Here is a 15101-nt window from a genome sequence, read left to right as displayed (position 1 = left end):
TATTCCAACAGATTGGTCTTTTTTAACTAGCCATCTCTTACTAAGCTTAGAACGTTGCTTGTTACTGAAATAATTTTTAACCTTATTCGTGGTGAAATCGACAGTCCTGACTTGTTGGGTAGACTAAATTTCTCGGCTCCAAGTAGATCAACTAGAAATTATGTTCCTCTTGCATAAGCCTTTCAGAGTACTTTACTACTTTCAGAGTACTATAATAGACTTATTTCTCTAGAATCTACTACTGAATCTCTGCAGCTCCTAAAGCAACTAATATAAACATTTTGAGCACAAAATTAGATCATAAAAATAAAATAAGAAAAAATGTTCCCCTCTCCATTTAATTTTTGCATCGCTTTGTAATTTTTTTTTTTTCTCTTCTCCTTAATATCGCGTCCAAATTTCCGCGAATCGTTCCGTACGATACACGGCTGATACCTGATGACAACCCATTGTAATCCTTAAAAAAAAAACCCCCAAGGCATAAGTCATATATTACCCTTATTCTTTAGCTTACCACTTCCTGAAAGCGGCAGTTTTTTTTTCATCGGCACCGCTTATCGGACTTTGAGCATTGATAAATTTTTTAACAACAGGGATTACCAATACATTGAATACCGTAAGCCCCAGTTTAGGTTTTTAAAATGTAAATATACATTTTTGCAGTCGTTAATCAAAGGTACTAAAAAAATATAAAACAACATCTCAAGACAACACATTCGCTACTTTTACTGCAGTAAGTACAGCTCTGTGTGAACAAGGTATATTTCATTTTTGTTTAGTAAGATATACTTATAATTATATTTAGAATTGCTTATCGATTAATTGACAAAATTACTTCTGTTGTTTTTGGATAAACTAATTTAAAAATTCTTTTTGCTTTGAGCAACCGTTTCTTATACAAAGTTTGCAGGCGGGATCAATTAAGAATTTAAAGTGAATAAACCAATTTTCTTATGTCTTTGTGCTTTAAAATATTCGGTGCGTATCAAATCGTAGAGATTTGTATTTCTGTGTATATCAAACGTGCTTTAGATACAAAGAGGTTCCATATGCTTACAAAAACACACCATTATGAATCAATACAAAAATTTAAATATACCTACATAATTGAAAATACATTTTCGCAGATACATTGCATTTGGTTATGTTATGTCACGAATTCTAAAGTCTTAATTTACTATGTTCTATGCAAAATCAATATGTATATATAGTCAGCACAGAATAGTGAATGAAATGCAAAAAAAAAGCCTAAAATGCGGCACAAAACTGATTCGACAATTTTCATTTATCGTCTTCTATTTGCGATTGCAACGTAAATCTGTTTTTTGTTTGTTTTTACTTGGAATCACTTAGGAATAGGCTTCGACGTGCTTTTTCGTGTGGTATTTTTGCTGCTTTTATTCATAACAAAAAAAAAAGAAGAAGAAAAAGAAGTTGCGAAAATCTATATTATATATATGTACATTTATAGAATCGAAGCTATCACGAAATTGGTAGTCATTGACAAATCACCTTTCATAATACATAGCGTGAACAATAGTACAAAGCGTAAACAAATATCTGGGCACATGAGATTAAGCTGCAAACCCAAGATCCTGACACCAAGCGAAGAGCTGAAAGACATACAAATACATCTATAATTCGGAAGAATCTACAGGAAGCTACAGGAAAAAAACTTACCACAACTATCTGTAGAATGCCGGTTTATATGGCAGAGTTCCTCGCCGAAAAACCTTAATTTCAGTCATCTACATAAAAAAAGTTTTTAGTTTTGATATTTAAGCAGCTGGACTCGTTTTGAGAGAAAAACAACAAATTTGGACACGACGGTCCTTCCAAAGTATGGAGAAAAAGTATGGACAATGAAGCTTTGAAAGAGAAAGCCTAGACAGTCGGCCGATCCGGCCCGTTCCGACTTATATACAGTCGAATCCCGATAATTCGTACCCCGCTAAATCTTCAAAAAAATCCCTTGAAAAAAATCTCGATAAATCGAATTCCCGTCTAATTCGTAAAAAAAAGTGATCCCCTTGCCATTTCGAATTATCGGGACTCGACTGTACTGCGTGCAACAACTACACAACAACTACAAAACTGAGAGACTAGTTTTCATAGAAACCGACAGGAGGACAGAAAGACAGACGGACGGACGTACGTACGTATTTGGATTCTGATCGTGATGCTGATCAAGAATATATATACTTTAAGGGGTCTGAGGTGTCTCCTTCACTGCGTTGCAAACTTCTGACTGAAATTATAATACCCTTTGCTTTGCAAGGGTATAAAAATCATAAAAATCGAACAGTATCATATGGCTGTCATAGGAAAGATCAAAAATCTGTATAGAATTAACTGAAAAAAATGATACCATCGTTGTTTTTTATCAGACAAGCATAATTTATGGAATATAAAGTTTTCTAATGACTCTTAAATTTTGAATTAAATTTCATAAAAATGCGACGACTATACCATTTAGCTGTCATATGAACAATCGTCGAAAATAGCTTCGATGTTGTTTATCCCTTATGTGTTTTGTTCGATGATGACTGCAAGGGTATATAGGCTTCGGCTTGCCTAAGCTAGCTTGCTTTTGGTTCCTTTCTATCGGCGGACATATCGATCATGGTACAATTATGCAAGGTAGTCTCGTCGGCTGCCTAATCGTTCGGCTTTTTAGTCAGTGCGTTCGTGCTTGTTGAAGGATGAGCACGCGTGCGAACGAATTTTTTCAGAGTATTAACCCTTGTGCAAAGATGTCGTTCTACCCTTGAATGCAAACTTTTTTTTTTTTTCAACATGTCGTTTCAGATAATTTTAGTATAACAAAAAATGTAAAGGAGAAACTATTATTAGTGCTAAGAAACATTAATTTAGATATTACAAAAATTTACTTTAATATTGACATTTATTTTTAAATTTAGAACCTAAACAAAGAAATAACTATTCAAAAATAAAAACGTTTAATTTTAAATTCAAAACTATTTAAAATTAATTTATAAACAACTTCAACTCTTTTTACTATAAATGAGCAATTTAAGCCCCATGCGCCATCTAAGGCTGCAAACATAGTGCGCGCTGAGACGAAGATTAAGATGAAGATTAAGATGAAGATGAAGCTGAAGACGAATTGTTTGGGTTGCTAGCAAGCTAATAGGTTGCATAGTGCAAGACGAATTTGTTGCGATTTTGTGATGTTAGTCGCAATGGATTTCTCATCAGATGATGAGCTGCTGTTGGAGGAAAGTTTATTCTTTAAATTTAAATACAGCAGAAAATTCTTTCATTCGAATTCACCCAATTAATTTGGGTAGAAAAGCGTTCGGCGAATTTCATCATTTATTTAATGAGCTGCGTAAAGATGAAAAAAAAATTGTGGAGTACACCAGAATGAAAATCAGCACATTTAATTACATTCTGTTAAAAAATTGAACCGCTAATTATTAAAAATTGGACAAATTTTAACAAAACCCCAATTATACCTGTGTGAATTGTAACATGCGCTGCGCCAAAGCATGGATAGAAAGAGAGACAAATAATAACATAGGCAAAATAGCAAGCGATTCGTCTTCAAAAACAGTACTGCACCGTTTGAAGCTGATTGCTTGCGTATCGTCTTCGTCTTCGTCTTCGTCTTTGCGCGCACTATGTTTACGGACGAGCGAATTCATATAAATTGTTTTGCACTGTTTTTCGTCTTCAGCTTCGTCTTCATCTTAATCTTCGTCTCAACGCGCACTATGTTTGCAGCCTAAGGGCTAGGCAAAAAGCTCTTTTGTCGTTTCACTCGCACTTACTACGCAGACTCCTCTCACTCGCACTTGTGGTGAGTAATAAATAGGGGAGTGCTTTTTGCCGACGAGACTATCTTGTATAATTGTAGCATGATATCGATATCAAATGGTGGTTAGAAAAAAGTATTGGTTCACTTTATGGGGTTGGAGTTGTCTTTTTCACTGTGGCGCTAACTTATGACTGATATTTTAATAACCTCTTAAAGTGTGTATAAATCGAATAATTTTTAAAATGCTTCTTCTCTTTTCAGACAAACATTATATCGTTAAGACAAACATCCAAAAGTATTCAAGCTTTTGAAATCATTCTTGCCTTTGCATGGATATCAATTAAAATGTTATTGAATGCTGTTCTCAATAAAATGGATGGAATCATGGAAGGCAATTATATGTCAAATAAAACCGCACTAAAAATTAAATAATGTTCGCTAGTGGCATTATAATTTAATGTCGAATCCGGGAAATATAAGCGACGAATTTAGATTGTTATAAATATAAACCATTGTGGAAAAAATATTGCAATATTCGTAATGAGTTCAGCTCGAGGCGATGTAAAGAAAAAACCGGGAAATAGAGTGCTAAAGGTCCTTGCATTGGAGAAGTAGGCTCTGAATTTTTCAGGTCCTTGAGATCAATTTTTGTTTCGAAAACTGACTCAAAAAACATTGTTTAAAGTCAACATTTAACAACAAGTCTCTTGCTTTTACGCAATTTAGGAAAATCAAACCGTGTTAAAATGGTATTAGTCAAATTTATTGACGTTTTTTTTAACTACTTCAGGGTGGTATTTTGTAAAGTTCAGATGCGCAGCTGACATTATAGGTGCCCAAACTTCTTAATTCTTAAGAATAAGGATCAAATTAAGATCACAGTATATTTAAGCTATCGTCAACTGCTGCAAAATTTCTTGCTTCTTCAAAACCAACCTGATTTTAAGATGTTGACGAATCAAGGCCAAGCCTCTGAGATTGCCAGTTCTCCCAATGACGCGTTGCAGCTACAACCATTATCAAATTTGGCCAATAATTTAACAAATTCGGATTTTGAAGAAGAGGATCTTCGATTCTCTCGAATAGCTGATAAAAATAAACTTTTGAAACTTAGTTGGTGGCACTCCCAGGCTGCAACGCACAGCTTAGAACAAAAACTAGTGCAGCCCAGAAGAAATGATAGAGTACCCAGCAGTAAAACGAAAAAGGTTGAGAATAATAACACTTTGGTCAACGGCTGCATTAACACGCCAGCAAGATCGGTCCCGTTACATCCTTATATTCCTCCCAGCCAGGACAGCGAACAAAAGGAAGCAGACGTCCTTGAGCAAAACGTCGATGAGAGTTGTACGAAAGACTCGCACAGACTAGTTGATGGTATGTATGTATGAAAAGAGTTACTTAAGGTGTATCCATGGTATAATAACTACAAGGTAGTCCCGTCGCCGGTGTCAGTCCCCTATTGCGCACAACAATAAGTGCGAGTGAAAGAGTGTTTTTCTGTAAGTGCGAAAGAAACAGAAAAAGAGTGTGTGGTTTATCCCTTATGCTGTGCATAGTTTTAAAAGGGTTTAAAAAGGACTGTTATATGACAATGAGTATTAATTGTTCCGTAATTTTTGGTTTTTACCCAAAGCTGCCCTTTTGGACTCGCCCCCATATTGTTACCCTTTTAAAATATTTTTGTGCAATATTACATGTTACGCATTGTATGTACTTGCTGCAATAATTGCAACAAGTATTTTTCATAAGCACACAAGGGTTAAAGTTTTGAGAAAAAATCGTCCGCAGACAACCTCTCACTGCAAACGACCCGAGCGTACTGAGGCGATAGGGGACTAAACCCGAACAATTCTGCCGGCGACGGGACTACCTTGTACTTATTATACCATGGGTGTATCTTCACATTCAATCCCATTATTTGAATTTTTATAGTTAAAAAAACGTACAACTATCGATATTTTAGTAAGCGCACACGCACGTGAGGTTTCCTTTGCAGCCAAACTTGAACTGCCGCTTTATTGAAGATCCTCTTCCTTCATGCTCTCTCGTGAGAGTGAGCATTGAAGATCCTCTTCCTTCATGCTCTCTCGTGAGCATAGTGTTGTATAATACTTAAATCTAATATTGCACAGTGTTGCTTAGGACTAACTTACTACTACAATATGAAACTTTAATAATTGCCTAGATGGTTCAAATATATACATTATATAATATTTAAACCATAAAAAAAAAAAAAAGGATAATTCACTGTGGGAACTTTAGGGTTTTGTAACAAGAAATTTTTTTTTATTATTAGTCGGATCCTCACAACGGCTCTTATAATGTTCCTAAATGTCGACAAGAATACATAAATAAAAAATCAAAGCAATGTACATTTTTTTTTATTATTTTTCTATCCCAAAGACAATTTGTAATATAAATTTCGTAAGAAATCTATATTCAAGAGTTGTTAAAAAATTCCATACTCCAAAAATCATGCTTGTCTGATAAAAACAACGGTGTTATCATTTTATTTTCGTTATTTCTGTTTAGATTTTTCGATCTTTCCTAAGGCAGCTATATGATATAGTTTTCCGTGTTTTATGAAATTTGTCGGCTTAAGGGAGGTTAAGTTGCGAGCAATAACTACACAACATTTGGTAAAGATACATCAAGATGGCTTTAAAACTGAGAGGCTAGGCTAGTTTTTATTTGAGTGAGAAAATGCTTTGTTGTTAGACGGAAATAACCATCGATTGCTCAACCATCGATTTATCGGATAACACTGTAAAAAATCATCTCATAAAAACCTTTCCCACTCACAGCCGTTGACACTATCTCTCTATTCGTTTCGACTTATATTTTATATACACAGCATTAATATCGAGCAAAATGCATAAATGCCTAACAAGATCGGAACTGTAACGAATTTTCTAATCATTTTCTATTTTATCAACGATTGTTCCTATGACAGCTACGTATGCTACATACATATGTATGTATGTACATATATGCTTTAGCGTCAGGTTTTCATGAAATTAATCTCGATATTAAAGAGTCTTTAAAAAACTTAACATGCTCCAACTCATGCTTGCATCATAAAAAACAACGATGTTATAATTTTGACCCATTTATGATATTTTTCGATCTTTTTTTTCGACACCAAGACTTGTTATCAGTATGCAATACTATGAATGACAAAAATGATGATAAAGTTGATGTACGTAAATACGTGTACATGTATGTATGTATATAACAGCATTTAAATGTTGCTGTATTTGTACGTGTATATGCAGTGTTAAATGCCTTGTGCTTTTGATTCGTATGCCTTATTTATTGAAAATTCTTTATTATTTTTCGATATGGCCTTGGTGAATGTGTGCACAAGTGCGTAGGGTTTGTAATAACTTGGTAGATCTGTAGTAATTAAGAAAAGCTATTAAATTTGGACTCTAACAAAACACATACATATAGTGTTGATAATTTGATTTGTATTTGTTTTTTGGCAAACATTAGAGGCAATCAAGACAAGGGCCCTATAAACGAATAAAGTATAACGTGTAGGGCGAGAGAAGACTAACGGTTCGAAGCGAAAAAATAATAACAAGTGGGCGCTTTGGACTCTTATCATTTGCTTTTTATCTACTGATGTTGCTTTCTTGATTACATAGAATGATTTGCTTGCAGCTCAAGGCAAATTTCTAATAAAGTTGTCTTAAACTTTAAAGCTAGAGACCAAACGCTCTTCGGATTTTAACGTTCTTGGTTTACAAATGTAGACTTTTAAACAATGATAATTGTTTTAAGAGCACAAACTTATTACAAACCTATTGTTCAAATCATTTTAAAACCCTGAAATAATTTTATATTGTGCAAAGCTTTCTGTCTTGATCAGGTTATATGTTCCTAGTTTTGTTTTTTAATATTTTATTTCTTGATCTATTTAAATAGAACTTGAAATAGAGTATTCGTTTTGTTAAAACAGGAAAGTTTGCAAACCAAATATGATCATCCAAAAAGAATCAGGAGGTATGCGTTTAAATTTTAAAATATGTTGAATGGCTCATCATCTTAATAATAAAATCAACTCCTTGTCTCAATTAATTCCTTATCTTTAATTTGTTTTCAGATTCTAAACCATGTACTGGATTACTAAACGAAGATCAGGAGGATCAAATGCAAGTGACTGGCTTTCGTCGTTCTTATATACGAACTGTGTGTTGCTGGGCCTGTATTTTCCTAACTGGAGGTCTATTGCGTCTGTTGCTATATTGGTGGCGACATTTGTATCTATTTGCCACATGCTCTCAGTGTTCGTTAGAGGAGGCAGAACAAGTTCTGGTAACGGAGATTTACAAAGAAAAACACAAGCTGTATCACGTAAAGAAAATTCAAGTTCTTACTGTAAACCACCTCAAGTAAGTACTCATTACTCAAAAATGTTATTAAAGTAAAAATAATTATTCATTCTCAGAACAGTGTTGCAAAAGGAGTCACCAGGTCCAGAAAGCATGCGTAGGGAAAGCAACAGTATGGAAGACTCCCTGCAGCTATCGGTTCACTTTTCCTCAGCGCAGTTCAAAAGTACGTACTTCTTAATATAAATAGGTAAAAGGTGAATTTAAATACGATACAGGGGCAATCGAGGTAAATGTAAAACTTAAAATTTATTCTACGAATTAATGTAAACTCAATGTAATGTAGCAACAAACACAACCGCTGTTTTTCGGTGCTCTCATTCAACTGATCTTTATTTGTCTCCTTTTTCATAAAGAGTTGCTTATTACTAATACTTACAAAACTAGCTTATGTATATGTACAGGGTGACTAGAATACACTGCCGCTCAACTGAATAGGTTCATGATCTCAGAGGAAGTAATTTGTCTATAATTCCTAAACCAGTGTACCGATTTCCATAATTTTTTTTTTCTTTAACTCTTGAATCATTTTATAATAAAATGCTGAAGAAGGTTTTTCAAAAACATATTATTTATTCCTTATTTAATTTATTCTTCTGAAAGGTTAACGAAATTCATGAAAAAAAAAATTTCTGAATCATAAAATGACTTCCTACGTGTACTATTCTAGTTATTGACATGTATAAGAAAAACCATTTTTTTTTAAGGAAAAACAGAATTTATTTAAAATTTTTTTTCGCGCCTTTCGTGAATGGGATGTATTAGGACAATCCCAGCAGTAATCAGGCATCATATGCCGATCCTTGGTACCTCTCCTCCAAGGTTTTAAGGTCTTGGTAAAACCGCTCCACTTGTTCTTCGCTATAGGACCCAAGATTCTCTGGAAATTGATCCAGATGACTGTGATGACAGGTTCTCTAGCACGTTATTTAAAATTTGTAAGTAGTAATTTGCTTTCCAAGAAAGTTTTTAGTGACTTCAACAAACGAAAAATTATTGAATTTCTAACTTTTCTTTGGAGTTTTGAGGTTCAACTGGAAGAGGCTTTAATCCTGAATACAATACCTTTTGTCTCGTTTCGATAGGACGTTAAGTTCTTTTTTCCTATCTTTCCCGTCAATTAGAAAGAATCGAAAAAATGTATACGTATATCTGCTTGATGCTTACTAACTATTTTTCTTGTAACTCCGAAAATAATTTGAATTTGTTTCTGAAATTTTAGGGGCACATGCTTAGATAGTTTAGGAAGACATTTATGCAAAAAAAGAAACAAAAAACGATCTTTTTAGGTCTCTAAAGCAGGCCCCCCTTTAAAGTACTGACTACAGCCAATATTCAAAACTAAGGGTGGATCGAAAACTACACCTAGGAAAAAAAAACAATAATTTAGTTGACACTTAGGCAAAAACCCTTAACACTATCTCTGGACCAAACTTTTCTTCATTTTGTTGGCCAGTGTAATCGATTGACATCATTAAAAAAGTACATACTTGTCATTAGAAAAGACAAAAAAATCTTTAAGGCTTAAGTTATTACTGCAAGGGTTATTATCTATATAAGTCGGAACGAGCCGGATCGGCCGACTATATCGGATAGCTCCCATACGAGAGATTGAAAAAAAAATCTCACTCCGTTGTTTTTGATCAGATCGACTTGATTTCTTCCAGATGGTGTTTTCTAACTACTATTGAATTTCGGATTAAATTTTATCAAAAACGGATAACTCTATCGTATAGCTGCTATAGGAAAGATCGAAAAATATATATATAAAAAATGGAAAAAAAATTAGAACGTCGTTGATTTTATTTTAATAACCCTTGATCTAGAAAAAATGTTCATTAAACTCCGACAACGTTATTATAAAGCTGCCATAGGAAAGATCAAAAAATCTATATAGAAATAACGGAAATAAAATTATAACATCGTGGGTTTTGATCATTTGGAGTATAGAGTTTTCTAACGACTTTTGGATTACGAATTAAATTTTATCAAAATCGGTCGACTATATCATACAGCTGCCAATATCAACAATAGTCAAAAATATGGAAATTGAATAGAAAAATCGTCATAGTTTCGATGTTGTTTAGCCTTAATGCATTTTGTTCGAAATATTTGGTGACTGCCAGGACTTCGGCTTGCCGAAGCTTGCTTCCTTTCTTTTAATAATAATTAAATATATACCATAAAAATATAAACGGCAAATCTTTAACACCTTATGCAAGTATATTAAATTTTTATACAATTTAAAAATCATTTGCCTACCTCCCATAATATATATTTTGCAATATAATGTGATTTTAGGATGTTCTTCAGTACGAATATTCCGGTGCAAGCAGCTGATCTATGCGTGGAACAATAATCTAAGTCGATTTCAAAAAATAAATGGCCTGGACCAAAACGTACCGTGTTCATATTATCACCAGCAACGTGGATTAAGTCTAAACGAACAGATTTCAAGACGAATTGTTTTTGGAGAAAATGAAATCACTGTACCATTGCGAGATGTCAAGACACTACTTTTCCTAGAAGTACTGAATCCTTTTTACGTTTTCCAAATATTCTCGGTGGTTCTATGGTTTACATATGATTATTATTACTATGCTTGCGTAATACTTTTAATGTCTATATTCGGAATAACTATGTCGATTTTGCAAACAAAAAAGGCAAGTAGCACGACGCAAAGCCTTATTAAATCGTTATTCAATTTTTCTATTTTTATTTTTATTTTAGAACCAAGACGTCCTTCATAAAACAGTATGCAACACTGGCAAGGCTTGGGTTGTTGATTTTAAGGGTTTTTCTAAGGAGTTCCCAACCCAAGTCCTCGTGCCGGGAGATATTATCGAAATACCATCTTCTGGCTGTACAATGCAATGCGACGCCGTATTACTATCAGGAAACTGTATAATAGATGAGTCTATGCTCACAGGGGAGAGCGTTCCAGTGACTAAAACTCCATTACCATCAAAACGTGATATAATATTTGATAAAACGGAGCATGCCAGACACACGCTGTTTTGTGGCACAAAGGTCATTCAGACTCGTTACATTGGATCAAAGAAAGTGTTGGCGTTTGTGATTAACACTGGAAATATAACAGCCAAAGGTGAACTAATAAGATCTATTCTTTATCCCCCACCTGTAGACTACAAATTTGAACAAGACTCGTATAAATTTATTCAGTTTCTGGCACTTATTGCCTGTGTTGGATTTATCTATACGCTTGTTACGAAAGTAAGTTGATCAAGCTAAGTTGGTGTCCATAAATTAAGGAAATCTAAAATTCGTCTTCTATGTTCAGATTTTGCGTGGAACAGATCCTGTTAAAATAGCAGTAGAGTCTCTGGACCTCATTACAATTGTAGTCCCACCAGCTCTACCAGCAGCAATGACCGTGGGTCGTTTCTATGCACAAAAACGGCTAATGACTAGTGAAATATTTTGTATTTCTCCACGTTCTATAAACGTAGCCGGGAGCATAAATTGCTGTTGCTTTGACAAGGTTCGTATCTTTCTTTTTACCGCACAATTGCCTTTTCTCAATGGACCACAAAACACTTTAATTATAGCCTTGAAGAGGGTATTATTATTTCAATTACAAAGCAAACTAAAGAAGGCATCTCAGAAACCAAAAAAAAGGATATATAAAATGTACCATCTGAGTTTTTTGTCACACGAGCATGACTTGGAGTATCGAGTTGAGAACTATTAAAAAATTAAATTAAAATTAATTATATAACTCCTAATGCACCATGCCATGGTAATCGAAGAAAACAGTGAACAAAGCTTTGATATTTGATGGAACTTTTGGTCTCGTTTCTTTTTGAGACGATTGGGCACGTCTAGATCGATTCAGACGGTCAGACCGATTATGGAGTGTCTGAGGTGTCTCCTTCGCTGTGTTGCAAACTCTTGACTTTCTGACAAAGTTTAATAAATAGAATCATCGTCATACCTCCGATGTTATTAAGCCAGGAGGGCTTAATGCCTATGACGGCAGAACATTTACTGACATAAATCTGTGTTTTTGAATTCGGTTGTCACGATTATTGAGAAATGCCGATATAAAAAATAAGGAAATTGATAAAAAGTTTGACGTTACTAAAAAGTTTTATACACTACATATTTTCGTTGGCTTTGTACGTATCGGACTTAGAAAAGATTTTGTTTATTATAGATTTGTGATGAGTTTTAACTGAAAGGGTGTATAAGCTAGCTGGATGGTCCGTTAAATGATTTATATATATCATCTTTTTATTCCTTTTTTTTATTTTCAGACTGGTACCCTCACTGAAGATGGACTAGATATGTGGGGGTGGTTCCAAAATCATTAACTAACCGATTTCAAATACCGTTAAAAGATGTGGATCGTCTCCCTTACGATCATTTTCTTTTCGGTATGGTAACCTGTCATTCAATTACAATAGTGAACGGCTCAATGATGGGGGATCCGTTGGATTTAAAAATGTTTCAGTCTACGGGTTGGACACTTGAGGACTCTAATAACATACCAGATCATGAAAAATATGGTATTATTTATCCAACCATTTTAAGGCAACCAAAATCGTGTCTTTCTGAATTGACTTCTTCGAATACGGAAGCAAAAAAGCCAATAAATCGGCAATCTTCTTTGGACGATTTACTAGCCACTGTTGGCATCTCGCAAGCTCAAAAGAATTTCGATCATGGCATTGTTAGAGAATTCCCATTCACTTCCAGTCTTCAGCGAATGTCTGTTATAACTCGATGTCTCAGTGACAAGGTTTTCAATGTTTACTGCAAAGGTTCTCCTGAAATGTTACAAAAGCTGTGCACAACACAAAGTTTGCCGGACAACTATTCCCAACAACTTTCGGCATTTGCCAGAAAAGGATACAGAATAATTGCTGTTGCATTTAAAGCTCTTCCACACAAGATGAACTATACAAAAATCCAGCGACTAACCCGCGAAGAGATTGAAAACAGCCTGGAGTTTCTTGGATTCGTAATACTTGAAAATCGTCTCAAACCAGATACTGCTAATGTAATCAACGCACTAAGCTCGGCCAAAATAAGAACCGTGATGATAACGGGCGATAATATATTAACTGCTATGAGTGTTGCTCGTGATTGTGGAATAGTGTGTGCATCGCAAGCTGTTATAACAGTACACGCAGATCCTGTTGACGATGATACTAATACCGCTGGTCACACTAACACCGCAGGTCACACTAACACCGCAGGTCACAACACTAACACTGAAATTGTAGCTGATCATTTTAAAGATAAACACTACAAGTTGCAGTACACTTTAGACTTGGGAAGTAAAACCTCACCATCATCGCTTCTGACTCCTAGCGTTTTCCCCGGGGAAATTCCGGGTAAGGAATTTGGCAACGTCGGTGCTCGAACTCCCCTTTATCGCCTGGAGTCGACGAATTCTTTAGTAAATGAGTTAAGTTCAAGCTATGCAGAAAGCGTTTTGCCGACCAGTGACAGTTTGGCCAGTCTGAAAACCACAGAGACATGGACCCATAACGAAGTAAAAGATGTCGATGTTGAACTTGGAATGAAACGTACACCAGACGAATGCTGGCGGCAGGACTATGTTTTTGCAATGGAAGGTAAAACTTGGCAAATAATAAAAGATCACTTTCCCGAAGAAATGGGAATTCTATTAACGCGTGGATCCATTTACGCACGAATGTCGCCCGATCAGAAACAGGCGCTAATAATTGAACTTCAAAACCTCGATTACTGCGTTGCCATGTGCGGGGATGGCGCCAACGACTGTGGAGCCCTAAAGGTGGCCCACGCTGGTATTTCCTTAAGCGAAACCGAAGCGTCGATAGCGTCGCCGTTTACCTCTCGAAACCCAACTATTTCTGCGGTTATAAAAGTTATTAGAGAAGGACGCGCTGCATTAGTCACATCGTTTGGTATTTTCAAATACATGGCAGCCTATTCTCTTGTTCAGTTTATATCTGTAATGATTCTGTACTCGATCGACTCAAACCTCACTGACAAGCAGTATCTTTATGTGGACCTTGGATTGATTTCAATATTTGCCTTCTTTTTTGGCAAAACTGAATCGTTTGACGGCAAACTAGTTAAACAAGTACCACTCAGCTCATTGATATCATCGACGCCATTGGCATCGCTCTTACTGCATCTTACTGTTGTCACAGTATTCCAGGTGACTGGTAAGTTTTTGAATGAACTTTGACATGGGAACAGCAAAATGATTTTAATGTATAAATTATTTTTAAGGTTGGATCCATCTCCATCAGCAGCCATGGTTCGAACGCATCCAACCTGCAGATGCCGGTCACTTGGGTTGCTATGAAAACTACACAATGTTCTGCATATCCAGTTTTCAGTACATAATTCTCGCTTTTGTCTTCTCCAAGGGTGCGCCGTATCGTAAGCCACTGTGGTCCAACTGGCCACTATGTTTAGCATTTATTGTAAATGTATGTGTCATAGTCTATTTAGCAATTAAGCCAAGCGACTGGGTAAAAAATTTTTTTCAGCTTATTGTACCACCTGTTATGAGCTTTCGATATATTATGCTTCTTTACGGAGTGGCGGCATTTTTTTGTCATGTCTTCGTGGAGTCTTTTCTGGTTGAATATCTTGTATTTAAAAAATACCAAGTCCAAAGAGATCAAAACTGGATCACATCTAAGCAAAAATACATGCGCCTCGAGCATGACATTTCAAAAATAGATAATTGGCCACCAATAACAGAAGCTTATGAACCAAATAGTTGCAACGACTGGGAAATAGTGCAGCCCACATATGTCAGCTTGCACGCTGAACAAAATCATGATACACAGCTTGGAAAATTTCCCGGATTTCTGTAGTAAATTTGTTTTAAAAAATATTGTTAATAGTAAATAAAAAGTGCGAATAATGTTCGCCAATCCTTTTACATTTCA

General features: G+C 35.3%; 1 protein-coding gene across 1 annotated transcript; it reads left to right on the top strand.

Moving 5' to 3' along the window:
• The first annotated feature begins 821 nt into the window (after nucleotides 1-821).
• On the top strand, nucleotides 822-15101 carry LOC108098399 (polyamine-transporting ATPase 13A3). Its single transcript, XM_017201276.2, is given in 10 exon segments — nucleotides 822-978; nucleotides 4043-5158; nucleotides 7893-8181; nucleotides 8238-8347; nucleotides 10483-10844; nucleotides 10912-11415; nucleotides 11483-11683; nucleotides 12459-12495; nucleotides 12498-14363; nucleotides 14431-15101. Coding segments are annotated over 9 exon segments (4395 nt in total). The 5' UTR covers nucleotides 822-978; nucleotides 4043-4728; the 3' UTR covers nucleotides 15027-15101.

The sequence above is a fragment of the Drosophila ficusphila genome, unplaced genomic scaffold, assembly GCF_018152265.1.
Source record: "Drosophila ficusphila isolate 14025-0441.05 unplaced genomic scaffold, ASM1815226v1 contig_220, whole genome shotgun sequence".
Classification (NCBI taxonomy): domain Eukaryota; kingdom Metazoa; phylum Arthropoda; class Insecta; order Diptera; family Drosophilidae; genus Drosophila; species Drosophila ficusphila.
Note: the sequence above shows the minus strand (reverse complement) of the source record. Positions and strands in the feature narration are given on the sequence as shown.